Source organism: Ranitomeya variabilis, chromosome 1 (assembly GCF_051348905.1).
Source record: "Ranitomeya variabilis isolate aRanVar5 chromosome 1, aRanVar5.hap1, whole genome shotgun sequence".
Classification (NCBI taxonomy): Eukaryota; Metazoa; Chordata; class Amphibia; order Anura; family Dendrobatidae; genus Ranitomeya; species Ranitomeya variabilis.
Window position 1 is genome coordinate 1,519,303 of NC_135232.1, and position 23,466 is coordinate 1,542,768.

The 23,466-nt window shown below is 48.4% G+C and overlaps 1 protein-coding gene across 1 annotated transcript in view; it reads right to left on the minus strand.

The window, feature by feature from the left end:
* Positions 1–23,466, minus strand: part of LOC143801457 (uncharacterized) — a 418,090-nt gene that overhangs the window by 363,728 nt on the left and 30,896 nt on the right. Inside the window, exons 3-6 of the mRNA XM_077281250.1 lie at positions 20,821–21,000; positions 18,626–18,749; positions 18,390–18,469; positions 3,620–3,737 (exon numbers count right to left, since the gene is read on the minus strand). Coding sequence (XP_077137365.1) covers positions 3,620–3,737; positions 18,390–18,469; positions 18,626–18,749; positions 20,821–21,000 — 502 coding nt within the window. The remainder of the gene's footprint in view (positions 1–3,619; positions 3,738–18,389; positions 18,470–18,625; positions 18,750–20,820; positions 21,001–23,466) is intronic.

A 23,466-nucleotide genomic window follows, 5' to 3' on the forward strand; every position in this document is an offset into this window, starting at 1 on the left:
TCAAATCACTGAGACAAACAGGTTTTGCTCAAGAATATCCTTGTATTTAGCACCGTTCATCTTTCCCTCGACTCCGACCATTTTTCCTGTCCCTGCTGGCAAAAATAATCCCCGCAGCATTATGCTGCCACCACCATATTTCACTGTGGGCATGGTGTTCTTGGGGTGATGAGCTGTGTTGGTTTGGCACCAGACAGGGTTTACCTTGGTGTCCAAAAAGTTCAATTTTGGTCTCATCTGACCACAGCACCTTCCTCCTTACAATTGGGGAGTCTCCCACATGTCTTTAGGCAAACTCAAAACGAGCCTTACAATTTTTGTGTGTAAGTAAAGGCTTTTTCCATAAAGGCCACCTCTATGGAGTGTACGGCTTATTGTGGTCGTATGGACAGATACTTCTTCAGTCTCTGTTGGGAACTCTGCAGCTCCTTCAGGGTTACCTTTGGTCTCTGTGCTGCCGCTCTGATTAATGCCCTCTTTGCACAGGCTGAGAGTTTTGACGTGCGCCCAGGTTTGTTGTGGTACCATGTTCTTTCCATTTGATGATAATGGATTTGAAGGTGCTTTGGAGGATCATCAGAGATTGGGGGATTTTTTTTTCTTATAACTCAACCCTGACTTGCACTTTGTCCCTGACTTGTTTGGAGACTTTGTCTTCATGGTGTTGTTTGGTTAGTGGTGATGCCTTCTCCCTCTGGTCACCCCACTGCCTCTTCCTGCCTGTTGTGGTCCTGCTGCTCCTGCCCCCTCGGCACTGCTGTCCTCGCTCTGCATGGCACCTTGCCAGGTTGGATCAGTGACTTCACCGTGCACAGAATCGTCTTTCACTTCCGCACTCTGGTACGCCTCCTGACTTGCTGACAACTGTGTCTCACCATCATCGTCCACTTGAGAAACTAATTGCTGTTCCCCACCGTAGTTTTCTTCTGACCGTCACTGCTCAAATATTTTGGCATGAAGACATATGATCTCATGTCCCTCTTGAAATGTGCAGGGCGAGAGGCCAGAATCCATAAATGGAAATGTAAAGACTCGTTCCTCAAGTGTCCAAGTGTGGGATCACTTGTCTCCTGGGACTCATGGATGAGCATGTATGTTGTGCTCCCACCTGCAAACTGTATGGTGTTATTTTTTATAAATAAAATATGTAGCCCTGAAAATGAGTTTAACGCTAGAGCCACCTGCTGACTCTCCAAAATGTATGACTAAGTGCCACCTGATGGCGCTCAAAAAATTATGAGTGAGTGCTGCCTGATGGCCCTTCAAAATGTGTAATTGAGAGCACTCAAAAAAATGTGGAGCAAGGGCCGCATGATAACCCTGTTGATATGGTGCAGAAGGAGGAGAACAAGAAAAATAAAAAAAACCATGAACTGTATTATCATATTAGGGTGGAAACGGGTGCATGGGAATACAGATCCGCCTATTAGTTATCATGACCCCGGCAGCAATAAAACCCCCGGAATAATCTTAAGCAGGGAGGGAGAAGTGACTGCGGCCTGCAAGCCTTAGATCTGAGCCAGCTCCGTGTAAAATAAAAATAAAGATGCCGTCATACAACGGGAGAAAGACCCAAATGTAACTCCTGTGTGAATAAATGGACAAAGGACTGGTGGTGTTCTGTCCCCAGGATGGGTTGGAGAACGTTCCCCCACATGAATATTCATTGGGAAGGTCTCCAAGGAGATAAAAGAAATGTTTTGAACCCCCAGTTTTGATCTATTTGAAGCCTTGTGGGCTGCCTGAGGCTCTGAGCCGGCACAGGAGGAACTGGCGCCCACCATAGCTGGAGTCCGATGCCTGAAGGTCCTTGTGCTAGTTGTATCCCGTGCCCCTGGGACTCCTTGTTGTTGGCCTCAGAAGTCCCACTCCTTCTAAATGAAAGGTTTTCTGAGGCCCTATTCTACGTAGGCCCTATTCTACAGATATTCCAGGGGGTGTTGCATTCCCTCCTTCTCATTTTTGAGAGGTCTTGCACTTAGTGCATAGGCTTCAGCAGTCTACGAGTCCCAAAAATGCAGAAATCTCATGCACACGATTCCTTTTTTTCCTTGACAAATGGAAAACTGCTGCATTTTTTAAAGAAGCAGCATGTCAAGTCTTTCGGCGATTTTACAGTGTTTTTTCACCATTGAAAAAGTGCAAAAACGCAGTAAAAACAGTGTGAACATAGCGCCTAAGGGGTGGAGGAGGATTATTTTCCCCTCCTATTAATTTTGCCATATAAAGAAGTCATGCAGGGATGAATGTTTCCTAACCTTTTATCCCTGAAAAATCCATTTTATCTGCGGTTTTGAATGTTTTATTGTCAGTCCGTAAAAGTTCCGCAATACTCTGACAACATTGTTTGTAGTAGTGACCTGGGAGTCAGAGATGTTCCCAGGCATCTTCCCCATGATGTTCCCAGGCGTCTACTCCATGATGTTCCCAGGCGTCTACCCCATGATGTTCCCAGGCGTCTTCCCCATGATGTTCCCAGGAGTTTTCCCCATGATGTTCCCAGGCGTCTTCCCCATGATGTTCCCAGGCGTCTTCCCCATGATGTGTCCAGGCGTCTTCCCCATGATGTTCCCAGGCGTCTTCCCCATGATGTTCCCAGGCGTCTTCCCCATGATGTTCCCAGGCGTCTACTCCATGATGTTCCCAGGCGTCTACCCCATGATGTTCCCAGGCGTCTTCCCCCATGATGTTCCGAGGCGTCTTCCCCCATGATGTTCCCAGGCGTCTTGCCCATAATGTTCCCAGGCGTCTTGCCCATAATGTTCCCAGGCGTCTTGCCCATAATGTTCCCAGGCGTCTTGCCCATAATGTTCCCAGGCGTCTTGCCCATAATGTTCCCAGGCGTCTTGCCCATAATGTTCCCAGGCGTCTTGCCCATAATGTTCCCAGGCGTCTTGCCCATAATGTTCCCAGGCGTCTTGCCCATAATGTTCCCAGGCGTCTTGCCCATAATGTTCCCAGGCGTCTTGCCCATAATGTTCCCAGGCGTCTTCCCCATGATGTTCCCAGGCGTCTTGCCCATGATGTTCCCAGGCGTCTTGCCCATAATGTTCCCAGGCGTCTTGCCCATAATGTTCCCAGGCGTCTTGCCCATAATGTTCCCAGGCGTCTTGCCCATAATGTTCCCAGGCGTCTTGCCCATAATGTTCCCAGGCGTCTTGCCCATAATGTTCCCAGGCGTCTTCCCCATGATGTTCCCAGGCGTCTTGCCCATGATGTTCCCAGGCGTCTTCCCCATGATGTTTCCAGGCGTCTTCCCCATGATGTTTCCAGGCGTCTTCCCCATGATGTTCCCAGGCGTCTTCCCCATGATGTTTCCAGGCGTCTTCCCCATGATGTTTCCAGGCGTCTTGCCCATGATGTTCCCAGGCGTCTTGCCCATGATGTTCCCAGGCGTCTTGCCCATGATGTTCCCAGGCGTCTTCCCCATGATGTTCCCATGTCACTTGAGCCCCGTTTCCATCCATGTCAGAGATTTTACTACGATATCACATGCCGGTCATCATCATCATCATCACAGACGCCGGTCATTATTACACAGCGGTCATCATCATCACAGACGCCGGTCATTATTACACAGCGGTCATCATCATCACAGACGCCGGTCATTATTACACACCTGTGGAAACATCTCCCGGAATCTCCTCCTTCCCGTCACTCACACACGGCTGATCCCCCCTCGTCATCGCTTCCTCTTCTGTCTCCTCCTTCACTTTATTCTTAGTCGGATCTTCCTCCTGATATATCAGATGTAACAATCAGCACAATACATTTAGTAGCATCTTAAGGGGTGCATGTGTGTGGGGTCAGGCATACGCATCCCTGCAGCAAAGCATCACGGGAGCTAAGCATCGAGACGCCGCAGTTATTTCAACGGCCGGGAATTAACATCCATCTCCTCTCTTCACACAGGTACAACCTCTGCTTCCTGTCATCTGCTGCCCATCATCCTGTAACAATTCCTTTACTGGTACAATCTCTGCTTCCTGTCATCTGCTGCCTATCATCCTGTAACAATTCCTTTACTGGTACAACCTCTGCTTCCTGTCATCTGCTGCCCATCATCCTGCCACAATTCCTTTACTGGTACAACCTCTGCTTCCTGTCATCTGCTGCCCATCATCCTGTAACAATTCCTTTACTGGTACAATCTCTGCTTCCTGTCATCTGCTGCCTATCATCCTGCCACAATTCCTTTACTGGTACAATCTCTGCTTCCTGTCATCTGCTGCCCATCATCCTGTAACAATTCCTTTACTGGTACAATCTCTGCTTCCTGTCATCTGCTGCCCATCTTCCTGCCACAATTCCTTTACTGGTACAATCTCTGCTTGCTGTCATCTGCTGCCCATCTTCCTGCCACAATTCCTTTACTGGTACAATCTCTGCTTCCCGTCATCTGCTGCCCATCATCCTGCCACAATTCCTTTACTGGTACAATCTCTGCTTGCTGTCATCTGCTGCCCATCATCCTGTAACAATTCCTTTACTGGTACAATCTCTGCTTCCGGTCATCTGCTGCCCATCATCCTGTAACAATTCCTTTACTGGTACAATCTCTGCTTCCTGTCATCTGCTGCCCATCATCCTGTAACAATTCCTTTACTGGTACAATCTCTGCTTCCTGTCATCTGCTGCCCATCTTCCTGCCACAATTCCTTTACTGGTACAATCTCTGCTTGCTGTCATCTGCTGCCCATCTTCCTGCCACAATTCCTTTACTGGTACAATCTCTGCTTCCCGTCATCTGCTGCCCATCATCCTGTAACAATTCCTTTACTGGTACAATCTCTGCTTCCTGTCATCTGCTGCCCATCATCCTGTAACAATTCCTTTACTGGTACAATCTCTGCTTGCTGTCATCTGCTGCCCATCATCCTGCCACAATTCCTTTACTGGTACAATCTCTGCTTGCTGTCATCTGCTGCCCATCTTCCTGCCACAATTCCTTTACTGGTACAATCTCTGCTTCCCGTCATCTGCTGCCCATCATCCTGTAACAATTCCTTTACTGGTACAATCTCTGCTTCCTGTCATCTGCTGCCCATCATCCTGTAACAATTCCTTTACTGGTACAATCTCTGCTTGCTGTCATCTGCTGCCCATCATCCTGCCACAATTCCTTTACTGGTACAATCTCTGCTTGCTGTCATCTGCTGCCCATCATCCTGCCACAATTCCTTTACTGGTACAATCTCTGCTTCCTGTCATCTGCTGCCCATCATCCTGTAACAATTCCTTTACTGGTACAATCTCTGCTTCCTGTCATCTGCTGCCCATCATCCTGTAACAATTCCTTTACTGGTACAATCTCTGCTTCCTGTCATCTGCTGCCCATCTTCCTGCCACAATTCCTTTACTGGTACAATCTCTGCTTCCTGTCATCTGCTGCCCATCTTCCTGCCACAATTCCTTTACTGGTACAATCTCTGCTTCCTGTCATCTGCTGCCCATCATCCTGCAACAATTCCTTTACTGGTACAATCTCTGCTTCCTGTCATCTGCTGCCCATCTTCCTGCCACAATTCCTTTACTGGTACAATCTCTGCTTCCCGTCATCTGCTGCCCATCATCCTGTAACAATTCCTTTACTGGTACAATCTCTGCTTCCTGTCATCTGCTGCCCATCATCCTGTAACAATTCCTTTACTGGTACAATCTCTGCTTGCTGTCATCTGCTGCCCATCATCCTGCCACAATTCCTTTACTGGTACAATCTCTGCTTGCTGTCATCTGCTGCCCATCATCCTGCCACAATTCCTTTACTGGTACAATCTCTGCTTCCTGTCATCTGCTGCCCATCATCCTGTAACAATTCCTTTACTGGTACAATCTCTGCTTCCTGTCATCTGCTGCCCATCATCCTGTAACAATTCCTTTACTGGTACAATCTCTGCTTCCTGTCATCTGCTGCCCATCTTCCTGCCACAATTCCTTTACTGGTACAATCTCTGCTTCCTGTCATCTGCGGCCCATCATCCTGCACAATTCCTTTACTGGTACAATCTCTGCTTCCTGTCATCTGCTGCCCATCATCCTGCCACAATTCCTTTACTGGTACAATCTCTGCTTCCTGTCATCTGCTGCCCATCATCCTGCAACAATTCCTTTACTGGTACAATCTCTGCTTGCTGTCATCTGCTGCCCATCATCCTGCAACAATTCCTTTACTGGTACAATCTCTGCTTCCTGTCATCTGCTGCCCATCATCCTGCAACAATTCCTTTACTGGTACAATCTCTGCTTCCTGTCATCTGCTGCCCATCATCCTGTAACAATTCCTTTACTGGTACAATCTCTGCTTCCTGTCATCTGCTGCCCATCATCCTGTAACAATTCCTTTACTGGTACAATCTCTGCTTCCTGTCATCTGCTGCCCATCATCCTGCCACAATTCCTTTACTGGTACAATCTCTGCTTCCTGTCATCTGCTGCTCATCATCCTGCAACAATTCCTTTACTGGTACAATCTCTGCTTGCTGTCATCTGCTGCCCATCTTCCTGCCACAATTCCTTTACTGGTACAATCTCTGCTTGCTGTCATCTGCTGCCCATCATCCTGCCACAATTCCATTACTGGTACAACCTCTGCTTCCTGTCATCTGCTGCCCATCATCCTGTAACAATTCCTTTACTGGTACAATCTCTGCTTGCTGTCATCTGCTGCCCATCATCCTGCCACAATTCCTTTACTGGTACAATCTCTGCTTGCTGTCATCTGCTGCCCATCTTCCTGCCACAATTCCTTTACTGGTACAATCTCTGCTTCCTGTCATCTGCTGCCCATCATCCTGCCACAATTCCTTTACTGGTACAATCTCTGCTTCCTGTCATCTGCTGCCCATCTTCCTGTAACAGTTCCTTTACTGGTACAATCTCTGCTTCCTGTCATCTGCTGCCCATCTTCCTGCAACAATTCCTTTACTGGTACAATCTCTGCTTCCTGTCATCTGCTGCTCATCATCCTGTAACAATTCCTTTACTGGTACAATCTCTGCTTCCTGTCATCTGCTGCCCATCATCCTGTAACAGTTCCTTTACTGGTACAATCTCTGCTTCCTGTCATCTGCTGCCCATCATCCTGCCACAATTCCTTTACTGGTACAACCTCTGCTTCCTGTCATCTGCTGCCCATCATCCTGCAACAATTCCTTTACTGGTACAATCTCTGCTTCCTGTCATCTGCTGCCCATCATCCTGCAACAATTCCTTTACTGGTACAATCTCTGCTTCCTGTCATCTGCTGCCCATCATCCTGCCACAATTCCTTTACTGGTACAATCTCTGCTTGCTGTCATCTGCTGCCCATCATCCTGCCACAATTCCTTTACTGGTACAATCTCTGCTTCCTGTCATCTGCTGCCTATCATCCTGTAACAATTCCTTTACTGGTACAATCTCTGCTTCCTGTCATCTGCTGCCCATCTTCCTGCCACAATTCCTTTACTGGTACAATCTCTGATTCCTGTCATCTGCTGCCCATCATCCTGCCACAATTCCATTACTGGTACAACCTCTGCTTCCTGTCATCTGCTGCCCATCTTCCTGTAACAATTCCTTTACTGGTACAATCTCTGCTTCCTGTCATCTGCTGCCCATCATCCTGTAACAATTCCTTTACTGGTACAATCTCTGCTTCCTGTCATCTGCTGCCCATCTTCCTGTAACAATTCCTTTACTGGTACAATCTCTGCTTCCTGTCATCTGCTGCCCATCATCCTGCCACAATTCCTTTACTGGTACAATCTCTGCTTGCTGTCATCTGCTGCCCATCATCCTGCCACAATTCCTTTACTGGTACAATCTCTGCTTCCTGTCATCTGCTGCCTATCATCCTGTAACAATTCCTTTACTGGTACAATCTCTGCTTCCTGTCATCTGCTGCCCATCTTCCTGCCACAATTCCTTTACTGGTACAATCTCTGATTCCTGTCATCTGCTGCCCATCATCCTGCCACAATTCCATTACTGGTACAACCTCTGCTTCCTGTCATCTGCTGCCCATCTTCCTGCCACAATTCCTTTACTGGTACAATCTCTGATTCCTGTCATCTGCTGCCCATCATCCTGCCACAATTCCATTACTGGTACAACCTCTGCTTCCTGTCATCTGCTGCCCATCTTCCTGCCACAATTCCTTTACTGGTACAATCTCTGCTTCCTGTCATCTGCTGCCCATCTTCCTGCCACAATTCCTTTACTGGTACAATCTCTGCTTCCTGTCATCTGCTGCCCATCATCCTGTAACAATTCCTTTACTGGTACAATCTCTGCTTCCTGTCATCTGCTGCCCATCTTCCTGTAACAATTCCTTTACTGGTACAATCTCTGCTTCCTGTCATCTGCTGCCCATCATCCTGTAACAATTCCTTTACTGGTACAATCTCTGCTTCCTGTCATCTGCTGCCCATCTTCCTGTAACAATTCCTTTACTGGTACAATCTCTGCTTCCTGTCATCTGCTGCCCATCATCCTGCCACAATTCCTTTACTGGTACAATCTCTGCTTGCTGTCATCTGCTGCCCATCATCCTGCCACAATTCCTTTACTGGTACAATCTCTGCTTCCTGTCATCTGCTGCCTATCATCCTGTAACAATTCCTTTACTGGTACAATCTCTGCTTCCTGTCATCTGCTGCCCATCTTCCTGCCACAATTCCTTTACTGGTACAATCTCTGATTCCTGTCATCTGCTGCCCATCATCCTGCCACAATTCCATTACTGGTACAACCTCTGCTTCCTGTCATCTGCTGCCCATCATCCTGCCACAATTCCTTTACTGGTACAATCTCTGCTTGCTGTCATCTGCTGCCCATCATCCTGCCACAATTCCTTTACTGGTACAATCTCTGCTTGCTGTCATCTGCTGCCCATCTTCCTGCCACAATTCCTTTACTGGTACAATCTCTGCTTCCTGTCATCTGCTGCCCATCATCCTGCCACAATTCCTTTACTGGTACAATCTCTGCTTCCTGTCATCTGCTGCCCATCTTCCTGTAACAGTTCCTTTACTGGTACAATCTCTGCTTCCTGTCATCTGCTGCCCATCTTCCTGCAACAATTCCTTTACTGGTACAATCTCTGCTTCCTGTCATCTGCTGCTCATCATCCTGTAACAATTCCTTTACTGGTACAATCTCTGCTTCCTGTCATCTGCTGCCCATCATCCTGCAACAATTCCATTACTGGTACAATCTCTGCTTCCTGTCATCTGCTGCCCATCATCCTGTAACAATTCCTTTACTGGTACAATCTCTGCTTCCTGTCATCTGCTGCCCATCATCCTGTAACAGTTCCTTTACTGGTACAATCTCTGCTTCCTGTCATCTGCTGCCCATCATCCTGCAACAATTCCTTTACTGGTACAATCTCTGCTTCCTGTCATCTGCTGCCCATCATCCTGCCACAATTCCTTTACTGGTACAACCTCTGCTTCCTGTCATCTGCTGCCCATCATCCTGCAACAATTCCTTTACTGGTACAATCTCTGCTTCCTGTCATCTGCTGCCCATCATCCTGTAACAATTCATTTACTGGTACAATCTCTGCTTCCTGTCATCTGCTGCCCATCATCCTGCAACAATTCCTTTACTGGTACAATCTCTGCTTCCTGTCATCTGCTGCCCATCATCCTGCAACAATTCCTTTACTGGTACAATCTCTGCTTCCTGTCATCTGCTGCCCATCATCCTGTAACAATTCCTTTACTGGTACAATCTCTGCTTCCTGTCATCTGCTGCCCATCATCCTGTAACAATTCCTTTACTGGTACAATCTCTGCTTCCTGTCATCTGCTGCCCATCTTCCTGTAACAATTCCTTTACTGGTACAATCTCTGCTTCCTGTCATCTGCTGCCCATCATCCTGTAACAATTCCTTTACTGGTACAATCTCTGCTTCCTGTCATCTGCTGCCCATCTTCCTGTAACAATTCCTTTACTGGTACAATCTCTGCTTCCTGTCATCTGCTGCCCATCATCCTGCCACAATTCCTTTACTGGTACAATCTCTGCTTCCTGTCATCTGCTGCCCATCATCCTGCCACAATTCCTTTACTGGTACAATCTCTGCTTCCTGTCATCTGCTGCCTATCATCCTGTAACAATTCCTTTACTGGTACAATCTCTGCTTCCTGTCATCTGCTGCCCATCATCCTGCCACAATTCCTTTACTGGTACAATCTCTGCTTCCTGTCATCTGCTGCCCATCATCCTGCCACAATTCCTTTACTGGTACAATCTCTGCTTCCTGTCATCTGCTGCCCATCATCCTGTAACAATTCCTTTACTGGTACAATCTCTGCTTCCTGTCATCTGCTGCCCATCATCCTGTAACAATTCCTTTACTGGTACAATCTCTGCTTCCTGTCATCTGCTGCCCATCATCCTGTAACAATTCCTTTACTGGTACAATCTCTGCTTCCTGTCATCTGCTGCCCATCATCCTGTAACAATTCCTTTACTGGTACAATCTCTGCTTCCTGTCATCTGCTGCCCATCTTCCTGCCACAGTTCCTTTACTGGTACAACCTCTGCTTCCTGTCATCTGCTGCCCATCATCCTGCCACAATTCCTTTACTGGTACAATCTCTGCTTCCTGTCATCTGCTGCCCATCTTCCTGCCACAATTCCATTACTGGTACAATCTCTGCTTCCTGTCATCTGCTGCCCATCATCCTGTAACAATTCCTTTACTGGTACAATCTCTGCTTCCTGTCATCTGCTGCCCATCATCCTGCCACAATTCCTTTACTGGTACAATCTCTGCTTCCTGTCATCTGCTGCCCATCATCCTGTAACAATTCCTTTACTGGTACAATCTCTGCTTCCTGTCATCTGCTGCCCATCATCCTGTAACAATTCCTTTACTGGTACAATCTCTGCTTCCTGTCATCTGCTGCCCATCATCCTGTAACAATTCCTTTACTGGTACAATCTCTGCTTCCTGTCATCTGCTGCCCATCATCCTGTAACAATTCCTTTACTGGTACAATCTCTGCTTCCTGTCATCTGCTGCCCATCATCCTGTAACAATTCCTTTACTGGTACAATCTCTGCTTCCTGTCATCTGCTGCCCATCTTCCTGCCACAGTTCCTTTACTGGTACAACCTCTGCTTCCTGTCATCTGCTGCCCATCTTCCTGTAACAATTCCTTTACTGGTACAATCTCTGCTTCCTGTCATCTGCTGCCCATCATCCTGCCACAGTTCCTTTACTGGTACAATCTCTGCTTCCTGTCATCTGCTGCCTATCATCCTGTAACAATTCCTTTACTGGTACAATCTCTGCTTGCTGTCATCTGCTGCCTATCTTCCTGCCACAATTCCTTTACTGGTACAATCTCTGCTTCCTGTCATCTGCTGCCCATCATCCTGTAACAATTCCTTTACTGGTACAATCTCTGCTTCCTGTCATCTGCTGCCCATCATCCTGTAACAATTCCTTTACTGGTACAATCTCTGATTCCTGTCATCTGCTGCCCATCTTCCTGCCACAATTCCTTTACTGGTACAATCTCTGCTTGCTGTCATCTGCTGCCCATCATCCTGCCACAATTCCTTTACTGGTACAATCTCTGCTTCCTGTCATCTGCTGCCCATCATCCTGTAACAATTCCTTTACTGGTACAATCTCTGCTTCCTGTCATCTGCTGCCCATCATCCTGCCACAATTCCTTTACTGGTACAATCTCTGATTCCTGTCATCTGCTGCCCATCTTCCTGCCACAATTCCTTTACTGGTACAATCTCTGCTTCCTGTCATCTGCTGCCCATCATCCTGTAACAATTCCTTTACTGGTACAATCTCTGCTTCCTGTCATCTGCTGCCCATCATCCTGTAACAATTCCTTTACTGGTACAATCTCTGCTTCCTGTCATCTGCTGCCCATCTTCCTGCCACAGTTCCTTTACTGGTACAACCTCTGCTTCCTGTCATCTGCTGCCCATCTTCCTGTAACAATTCCTTTACTGGTACAATCTCTGCTTCCTGTCATCTGCTGCCCATCATCCTGCCACAGTTCCTTTACTGGTACAATCTCTGCTTCCTGTCATCTGCTGCCTATCATCCTGTAACAATTCCTTTACTGGTACAATCTCTGCTTGCTGTCATCTGCTGCCTATCTTCCTGCCACAATTCCTTTACTGGTACAATCTCTGCTTCCTGTCATCTGCTGCCCATCATCCTGTAACAATTCCTTTACTGGTACAATCTCTGCTTGCTGTCATCTGCTGCCTATCATCCTGTAACAATTCCTTTACTGGTACAATCTCTGCTTGCTGTCATCTGCTGCCCATCATCCTGCCACAATTCCTTTACTGGTACAATCTCTGATTCCTGTCATCTGCTGCCCATCTTCCTGCCACAATTCCTTTACTGGTACAATCTCTGCTTGCTGTCATCTGCTGCCCATCATCCTGCCACAATTCCTTTACTGGTACAATCTCTGCTTCCTGTCATCTGCTGCCCATCATCCTGTAACAATTCCTTTACTGGTACAATCTCTGCTTCCTGTCATCTGCTGCCCATCATCCTGCCACAATTCCTTTACTGGTACAATCTCTGATTCCTGTCATCTGCTGCCCATCTTCCTGTAACAATTCCTTTACTGGTACAATCTCTGCTTCCTGTCATCTGCTGCCCATCATCCTGTAACAATTCCTTTACTGGTACAATCTCTGCTTCCTGTCATCTGCTGCCCATCATCCTGTAACAATTCCTTTACTGGTACAATCTCTGCTTCCTGTCATCTGCTGCCCATCATCCTGCAACAATTCCTTTACTGGTACAATCTCTGCTTCCTGTCATCTGCTGCCCATCATCCTGCCACAATTCCTTTACTGGTACAATCTCTGCTTCCTGTCATCTGCTGCCCATCATCCTGTAACAATTCCTTTACTGGTACAATCTCTGCTTTCTGTCATCTGCTGCCCATCATCCTGTAACAATTCCTTTACTGGTACAATCTCTGCTTGCTGTCATCTGCTGCCCATCATCCTGCCACAATTCCTTTACTGGTACAATCTCTGCTTCCTGTCATCTGCTGCCCATCATCCTGCAACAATTCCTTTACTGGTACAATCTCTGCTTCCTGTCATCTGCTGCCCATCATCCTGCAACAATTCCTTTACTGGTACAATCTCTGCTTCCTGTCATCTGCTGCCCATCATCCTGCCACAATTCCTTTACTGGTACAATCTCTGCTTCCTGTCATCTGCTGCCTATCATCCTGTAACAATTCCTTTACTGGTACAATCTCTGCTTCCTGTCATCTGCTGCCCATCATCCTGCCACAATTCCTTTACTGGTACAATCTCTGCTTCCTGTCATCTGCTGCCCATCATCCTGCCTGTTGAATGTTTGCTAAGTCCATTAGTTGCTCTGTATTACTTACGGTACTGTCACACAGTGACGCTACGACGGCACGATCCGTGACGTTGCAGCATCGTATGAATATCACTCCAGCGTCGTAGACTGCGGTCACACGTTGCAATCACGGCGCTGGAGCCATGCCGAAGTCCCCGGGTAACCAGGGTAAACATCGGGTTACTAAGCGCAGGGCCGCGCTTAGTAACCCGATGTTTACCATGGTTACCAGCGTAAAAGTAAAAAAAAACAAACACTACATACTTACATTCCGGTATCTGTCCCCCGGCGCTGTGCTTCTCTGCACTGTGTAAGCGCCAGCCGGAAAGCAGAGCGGTGACGTCAGACGTCACCGCTGTGCTTTCCGGCCGGCGCTCACACTGCAGAGAAGCTGAGACGCCGGAGGACAGATACCGGAATGTAAGTATGTACTGTTTGTTTTTTTTTACTTTTACGCTGGTAACCATGGTAAACATCGGGTTACTAAGCGCGGCCCTGCGCTTAGTTACCCGATGTTTACCCTGGTTACAAGCGAACACATCGCTGGATCGCTGTCACACACAACGATCCAACGATGACAGCGGGAGATCCAGCAACGAAAGAAAGTTCCAAACGATCTGCTACGACGTACGATTCTCAGCAGGATCCCTGATCGCTGCTGCGTGTCAGACACTGCGATATCGTAACGATATCGCTGGAACGTCACGGATCGTACCGTCGTAGCGATCAAAGTGCCACTGTGAGACGGTACCCTTACTGCTGCACATCCATGCTGGGGTCACAGGAGATATTATCTGGTACAAGGTGTTAGAGCATATGGTTGCAGCCAGGCTCAGTGCCTTTGATCATGTAACCTCCCCTGGGGTGTTGGCCAACTGCTAATTTATCCCCAATAAGATCCCACAATCCCTCTCACCTGATCCTTTACTCAGCCCTATAAATTTAGTAGCATCTTAAGGGGTGCATGTGTGTGGGGTCAGGCACGCGCATCCCTGCAGCAAAGCATCACGCAGCTAAGCATCGAGACGCCGCAGTTATTTCAACCGCAGTTAGTTACGGCAGGAGTCAGGACCCCACTCTATGATCTGTCTCTTTTGGGTAAGTCTGCAGAGTAAGCACTTCTCATTACTTGGACCTAGCTTTGCTATTAACCCATTTTACTCCTTCACCATGTTTACATATGCCCTTACAGTGTTTGCTCCACTAATCCGCTCTCTCCTTCGCTATCACAAACCCCAGCACCCTCTAACCAAATAACCATCTCTCCCTCTTTCCTCCCCACCTGTCCTCCTCTGCTGACCTGCTCCTCAACCTCAAATCTGTCCTAATAAAACAAGTCGGCCACTCTCCTTCTCCCACCTGCTCTCCCTCTCTGCTTCTCCTCACTGCTGGAGACATCTCTCCCAACCCTGGACCCTCACAGCTCATACCTCCCATGACTACCCCCTCCTACCACTCCCTATCTAACATGAACTACCGCAATCTTTCCAACATAAAACCCGTGCCCCTGACGCCCACCCCCCTGCTCCCTCTCTCTGGAGCACTCTGGATGCCCGCTCAATCTGAACAAGCTCCATGTGATTCACGACCTTTTTATCTCTCACAAGCTTGCCTTCCTCGGCCTCACAGAAACATGGCACCCCCTGACACTGCCTCCCCTGCTGCGCTGTGTTACGGTGGCCTCCACTTCACCCACACCCCTCACCCCAGCAACAGACATGGTGGAGGAGTGGGTCTTCTTTCTTCAAACTGCACCTTTAACCCAATCCCACCTCTACCCTCCCTTATCCTCCCCTCTTTTGAAGTCCACACTGTCCGCATCTACTCTCCCTCCCATCTCCAAGTGGCCGACATATACATACCTCCGGGCCCAGCCACTGCCTTTATTGACCAATTCGCCACCTGGCTCCTTCACTTTCTCTCTGCTGACATTCCCACCATCATCATGGGTGACTTCAACATCCCCACTGATACCCCTCAGTCAACAGCCTCCAAACTTCAGTCCCTTACTTCATCTTTTGGACTTAGTGGTCCTCCTCAGCCTCCCACACAGACGGACATACATTAGACCTGGTCTTCACCCATCTCTGCTCTCTAACTTCACCACCTCCCCTCTCCCTCTATCCGACCACCATCTGCTCACTGTCATGGTTCCCTAATGGCAAGAGAACATAAATACAGACTAGCTCTTGGAAGATGGAACTCGAGCTGACCGTGAGCTAAACCTATCGCAACAACTAACAGTAGCCGGGTAGCGTGCCTACGTTTTATCCCTAGACGCCCAGCACCAGCCGGAGGACTAAATAACCCTAGCAGAGGAAAGTACAGACCTGGCTCACCTCTAGAGAAATTTAACCCCAAAGGCAGACAGTAGCCCCCCACATATATTGTCGGTGAATGCAGAGGAAATAGACATACGTAGTATGAAAATAGGTTTAGCAAATAGAGGTCCGCTTACTAGATAGTAGAAAAACAGAAAAGGGAACTTCACGGTCAGCTGAAAACCCTTTCAAAATACCATCCTGAAATTACTTTAAAACTCTAATATCAACTCATGATACCAGAGTGGCAATTTCAGATCACAAGAGCTTCCAGACTCAGAAATATACAAAGACTGAGAACTGGAACAAAAATGCAAAAACAAACTAAGGACAAAAGTCCAACTTAGCTGGTAGTAGTCTAGAAGCAGGAACATGCAACAGAAAGGCTTCTGATTACATTGTTGGCCGGCATAGAAATGACTGAGGAGCAAGGTTAAATAGAAAACTCCCACATCCTGATGGAAACAGGTGAACAGAGAAGGTGAAGCACACAAGTTCAATACCACCATTGACCACCGGGGGAGATTCACAAAAACCAAAATCACAACAGCTCACCTTCTCATCCCTGTCCTCCTCACCGGTCACCCATGTCCAGCAACATGCACACCCCTGCAGAAACCTCTCACACCTAGACACCCACACTCTCTGACTCCATCCTACCACTGGCATCCATATCCTCACTCCACGACACAGACACTGCCGCTGCTTTCTACAATGCCACTCTCCCTTCAGCTATTGACACGGTCGCCCCTCTCGTACATGGCAGAGTGCGACGTATCAATAGACAACCCTGGCACAATAACACCACTAAAAAGCTCCGGCAAGTGTCCAGGGTTGCAGAGTGACGTTGGAAGAAAACACATTCACAAGATGACTTCACTGCATTCAAACAGGCAACACTTGCTTTTAAATCTGCTCTCACCTCTGCTAAACAGGCGACTTCACAACCCTCATATCTTCCCTATCCTACAACCCCAAACAGTTATTCAACACCTTCAACTCCATCCTCCGCCCACCACTGCCCCCTCCAACCTCCCTCATCTCTGCTGAGGACTTTGCCACACACTTAATAAGATCGACCAGACAAGGCAAGTCTTCATTGTTCAACCACCACAACCCTTTTCCATACCAGACCGATGCCCAAACCCCATAACCTCCCTATCCAACATCACTGAAGGGGGGCTTAACTGTCTCCTCTCCAAATCGCACCTCACCACCTGGGCACTCGACCCCATCCCATCTCCTCCCCAACCTCACCACCACTCTTATCCCATCCATAACCCACCTCCTCAACCTATCACTAACTTCTGGCACCTTCCCTTCTGCTTTCAAACATGCCACAATCACGTCTATCCTTAAAAAGCCAACCCTCGATCCAATAGATATGTCCAGCTATCGCCCAATATCGCTGCTCCCATTCGCTTCCAAACTCCTGGAGCAGCACGTCCACGCTGAACTTTCCTTCCACCTCTCATCTAACTTGCTCTTTGACAATCTACAATCTGGTTTCCGCCCCCATCACTCAACTGAGACTGCCCTGACCAAAATCACTAACGACCTACTTACAGCCGAAGCTAATGGGCAATACTCTGTACTCCTCCTTCTAGACCTGTCCTCTGCTTTCGACCACTGCCTCCTACTACAGGTTCTCTCCTCCTTTGGCATCAAAGACCTCGCCCTATCCTGGATCTCCTCATACCTTTCCAACCGCACGTTCAGCGTCTCCCACTCCCACACTACCTCCTCATCCCACCCTCTCTCTGTTGGAGTCCCCCAAGGCTCTGTTCTTGGACCCCTACTCTTCTCAATCTATACACTTGGCCTGGGACAAGTCATAAAGTCCCATGGATTCCAGTACCACCTTTATGCTGATGACAATCATATCTACCTTTGTGGCCGAGATGTCACCGCTCTGCTGTCCAGAATCCCAGAGTGTCTATCAGCCATATCCTCCTTCTTCTCTCGCTTCCTCAAACTCAATGTGGACAAATCTGAACTCATCATCTTTCCTCCATCTCACAGATCTTCCTTACCTGACCTATATATCGCCATTAACGACATCATGCTTTCCCCTGCACCGGAAGTCCGCTGCCTCGGAGTAACCCTTGACTCTGCCCTGTCCTTCAAACCACACATCCAAGCTCTTTCCACCTCCTGTCGCCTCCAGCTCAAAAATATCTCCAGAATCCGTCCTTTCCTCACCTCTCAATCTACTACAATGCTTGTGCATGCCCTCATCATCTCCCGCCTTGACTACTGCAACATCCTTTTCTGTGGCCTCCTTGCTAACACCCTTGCACCTCTCCAGTCCATCCTTAACTCTGCTGCCCGACTAATTCATCTCTCTCCTTGCTTCTCCTCCTCTTCCCCCCTTTGAAAATCTCTTCACCCACCAACACCGGAGCTGCTGCAACCCCCAACCTACTGTCTCCTTCTCCACCATCCTGTAGAATGTAAGCCCGCAAGGGCAGGGTCCTCGCCCCTCTGTATCAGTCTGTCATTGTTTGTTTACTGTAACTGATATCTGTAACTTATATGTAACCCCTTCTCATGTACAGCACCATGGAATCAATGGTGCTATATAAATAATAATAATAATAATAATAATAATAAAAGAAACCAGCAAAATCAGTGACATCTATGACCTCGATCAGAAATGTCCCCCCATATACAGATCCGGTACAGGGCACAGCGCCGTCTACCTGATGATTCTCCTCCGGACAGTCCGGGGGACACAGAGGACGGGGACATCGCTCTGGTGGATTTCTCCTCCTGGATCCATCTGTAGGAGACACGCAGTGATGGAATAGATTATGTGATGTGATGATGGGAGTAGTAGTAGGTGACCACAGAACAGAAATATCTGTGGCTGCATCACTAATAGCAACCGACCAACGCTGAAGAGACAATCTGATGTCAGGGGAAGGTTTCCTCTCACCTCGTGGTGTAAGAGGCCGGAGCTCCTCCATCATCACGTCCTGGTACCGATCCTGGTGTCCTTCTAGATACTCCCACTCCTCCATGGAGAGATAGACAGCGACGTCCTGACACCTTATAGGAACCTGACAACAACCACACCTCATCACCCAGAATCCTCCAGTGCTGTATGATGTCCCAGCAGTCACCTCTCCTCTCAGCACCCAGAATCCTCCAGTCCTGTATAATGTCCCAGCAGTCACCTCTCCGCTCATCACCCAGAATCCTCCAGTGCTGTATAATGTCCCAGCAGTCACCTCTCCGCTCATCACCCAGAATCCTTCAGTCCTGTATAATGTCCCAGCAGTCACCTCTCCGCTCATCACCCAGAATCCTCCAGTCCTGTATAATGTCCCAGCAGTCACCTCTCCGCTCATCACCCAGAATCCTCCAGTGCTGTATAATGTCCCAGCAGTCACCTCTCCGCTCATCACCCAGAATCATCCAGTCCTGTATAATGTCCCAGCAGTCACCTCTCCGCTCATCACCCAGAATCCTCCAGTGCTGTATAATGTCCCAGCAGTCACCTCTCCGCTCATCACCCAGAATCCTCCAGTGCTGTATAATGTCCCAGCAGTCACCTCTCCGCTCATCACCCAGAATCCTCCAGTCCTGTATAATGTCCCAGCAGTCACCTCTCCGCTCATCACCCAGAATCCTCCAGTGCTGTATAATGTCCCAGCAGTCACCTCTCCGCTCATCACCCAGAATCCTCCAGTCCTGTATAATGTCCCAGCAGTCACCTCTCCGCTCATCACCCAGAATCCTCCAGTGCTGTATAATGTCCCAGCAGTCACCTCTCCGCTCATCACCCAGAATCCTCCAGTCCTGTATAATGTCCCAGCAGTCACCTCTCCGCTCATCACCCAGAATCCTCCAGTGCCATCCTGTATAATGTCCCAGCAGTCACCTCTCCGCTCATCACCCAGAATCCTCCAGTGCCATCCTGTATAATGTCCCAGCAGTCACCTCTCCGCTCATCACCCAGAATCCTCCAGTCCTGTATAATGTCCCAGCAGTCACCTCTCCGCTCATCACCCAGAATCCTCCAGTCCTGTATAATGTCCCAGCAGTCACCTCTCCGCTCATCACCCAGAATCCTCCAGTGCTGTATAATGTCCCAGCAGTCACCTCTCCGCTCATCACCCAGAATCCTCCAGTCCTGTATAATGTCCCAGCAGTCACCTCTCCGCTCATCACCCAGAATCCTCCAGTCCTGTATAATGTCCCAGCAGTCACCTCTCCGCTCATCACCCAGAATCCTCCAGTGCTGTATAATGTCCCAGCAGTCACCTCTCCGCTCATCACCCAGAATCCTCCAGTGCTGTATAATGTCCCAGCAGTCACCTCTCCGCTCATCACCCAGAATCCTCCAGTCCTGTATAATGTCCCAGCAGTCACCTCTCCGCTCATCACCCAGAATCCTCCAGTCCTGTATAATGTCCCAGCAGTCACCTCTCCGCTCATCACCCAGAATCCTCCAGTGCTGTATAATGTCCCAGCAGTCACCTCTCCGCTCATCACCCAGAATCCTCCAGTCCTGTATAATGTCCCAGCAGATCCCTCTCCGCTCATCACCCAGAATCCTCCAGTGCTCTATAATGTCCCAGCAGTCACCTCTCCGCTCATCACCCAGAATCCTCCAGTGCTCTATAATGTCCCAGCAGTCACCTCTCCGCTCATCACCCAGAATCCTCCAGTCCTGTATAATGTCCCAGCAGATCCCTCTCCGCTCATCACCCAGAATCCTCCAGTGCTCTATAATATCCCAGCAGTCACCTCTCCGCTCATCACCCAGAATCCTCCAGTGCTCTATAATGTCCCAGCAGTCACCTCTCCGCTCATCACCCAGAATCCTCCAGTGCTGTATAATGTCCCAGCAGTCACCTCTCCGCTCATCACCCAGAATCCTCCAGTGCTGTATAATGTCTCAGCAGTCACCTCTCCGCTCATCACCCAGAATCCTCCAGTCCTGTATAATGTCCCAGCAGTCACCTCTCCGCTCATCACCCAGAATCCTCCAGTGCTGTATAATGTCCCAGCAGTCACCTCTCCGGTCATCACCCAGAATCCTCCAGTGCTGTATAATGTCCCAGCAGTCACCTCTCCGCTCATCACCCAGAATCCTCCAGTCCTGTATAATGTCCCAGCAGTCACCTCTCCGCTCAGCAGCTCAATCATCTTGTTGCTGAGCTCCAGGATCTTCTTGTTCCTCTCATGTAGCAGGGAGTGCGGGGGAGGCTCTGTGATGGGGCCCGGGCTCCGCCCTCCTGACTCCTGGAGATGGATGATGGGAGTCACACCGTCCCCCGGTGTCTTCCTCACTATTGTGTAATCCTGTGTATGGAGAGAGACACTTAGGGAGAAGATTCCTTCCCGACTCCAGATCTGACAATCAGTAGAAATCCCGGGATCAATAACCGTCTCCAGTAATCTGGGGCCATAACCGGGAATATTATTCCCCTCCGGACAGACATCCCGGCCCCTGTACAGCTCTTACTGGGAATCCCCATGACAACTCCTCCGGGCAGAGAGCTCCACACAATCACTGCTCTTACAGGAAAGCAATAAGCTACTTACTGGTAGCGGCATTTTTTGGAGGCCCGTGACAGCACTACGAGAGAGGGGATCCGCCCATTAGGAACAGGAAACCTACAGATATAAAAGGACGGCACCTCTCCCCTGCATCAGTTGTATATTAGAGCCTGAGAGGACTACTGCGGTTAGTAGCATACAATTATACAATATATACAGTTTATATCAGAAAAAAATATTTTTATTACATTGTAGCTAGATTTTACACGCGAGATCTACATATCTCCATGGATATATGTACACGCCTTAGAAAGTGCAACCCCCACGTGCATAGGGAGGGAACTAAGGGTGCTGTCATGGGCCTCCGAAAAATGCCGCTACCCGTAAGTAGCTTAATGCTTTATTCGGACTCCCATGACAGCACTACGAGAGATTTACAGAGACGTAAACTACCTTAGGGAGGAGTATAGTCTGCAGCACCCTTAACCCGAAGGTGAGATCAGAAGAGTACCCCAAATCCAACCGATAGTGCCTAAAAAAGGTGGACGGGGATGACCAAGTGGCCGCCTTACATATCCAGATCTTTCCGCCCAGGATGACGCCATGGCCCGGGTGGAATGTGCCTTCAGATTCTGCGGAGCCGGCCCCCCACCTGCAGTATAAGCTAGAGAGATGACCTCCCTGATCCATTTAGCTAGCAAACACTTGGATACTCTACACCCCTTTCTCGGACCTTGGAAGGAAAGAAGCAGATATCAGTGACTGAGATATACTGCAAAAGAGATCTCCTAACGTCTAACGTCTTTAGGGTTAGAGGGATTAGGAATAAAGGCTGGCAAGACTATCTCCTGTGACCAATGAAATCGTGACGCTACCTTCGGTAGGTATGCTGGATCAGGTTTAAGTACCACTCTGTCCGATAAGAATTCTATGTATGGAGGAAGTCTAGAAAGCGCCTGGATATCCCCTATCCTGCGAGCTGAGGTTATGGCAACTAAGAAAGCTGTCTTAAGGGTCAACGTTTTAATTGAGGCATCCTGTAGAGGCTCAAGGGGGGGTTTTGTTAAAGATGACAAAACTAAGTTTAGATCCCACGGAACCGATCTATCTTTATGTATTGGTCTAGATCTATTAACCGCTTTAATAAATCTCGCTACCCAATAGTTGTTGGCTATATTGCAGGAAAATAGGGCCCCCAAGGCTGAAACCTGCACTCTTAGGGTACTAGTAGAGAGTTTTAACTCAAGCCCTTTTTGCAGAAACTCCAAATTTTGATGTATTGGCACCCCTTCTTGGACATTAAATTTTGAACAGGCTAAGAATTTTCTCCAAGTTCTGGAGTAGATTTTCGTAGTTATTTGCTTCCTACTTTTTAGGAGTGTTTCTACCAGGTTTGGAGAAAAACCTCCATCTACCAACAGTGACCGTTCAAACTCCAAGCCGTTAAATGGAGCGGTGCCACTTGTGGATGGAAGACTGGTCCTTGAGAAAGTAGGTTCGGAATCTCCGGCAGTACCCAGGGAGGAGATACTGACATCGCCCTGAGGGAGGCAAACCATGTTCTTCTGGGCCAAAAGGGGGCAATCAAGATGACCTTTGCCCGATCTTCCCTGATTTTTCTCACCACCAGCGGCACAAGGTTCAATGGTGGAAACGCATAGGCCAGTGGGAAATCCCATTTTATTAGGAAGGCATCCACTGCCAGAGGATTCTCCCTGGGATTCAGAGAACAAAAATTTTCTACTTTTTTGTTGCTCCTGGTGGCAAATAGATCCACCACTGGTTGACCCCATCTGTGGACAATGTGGTTGAACACGTCCTTGTTGAGACACCATTCTCCTTGCCTCAGAACATTCCGGCTGAGGAAATCTGCTGTCACATTTTCCTTTCCTCTGATGTGAAGAGCCGTCAAAGATCGAAAATTTGATTCGGCTGTCCGGAACAAGCGATCCGTGATCTGCATTAACGCTTCGGAACGTGTTCCCCCTTGGCGGTTTATATAAGCAACTGCGACTCTGTTGTCCGATAAGATTCTGACGTGCTGGTCCTGCAGATACATGAGGAGTTTTTTAACAGCTAATTCAATCGCCAACAATTCTCTTTGGTTGAATGAGAATGTTGTGAAGGGTTCCCATTGACCCTGGACCACCATGTCTCCCATATAAGCCCCCCACCCCGAAGAGCTGGCATCTGTGGTTATTACTCGGGTATCATTTACTATCCAGGGTACCCCTGCTGATAAATGTTGTTTGTTTATCTAGCCACCGC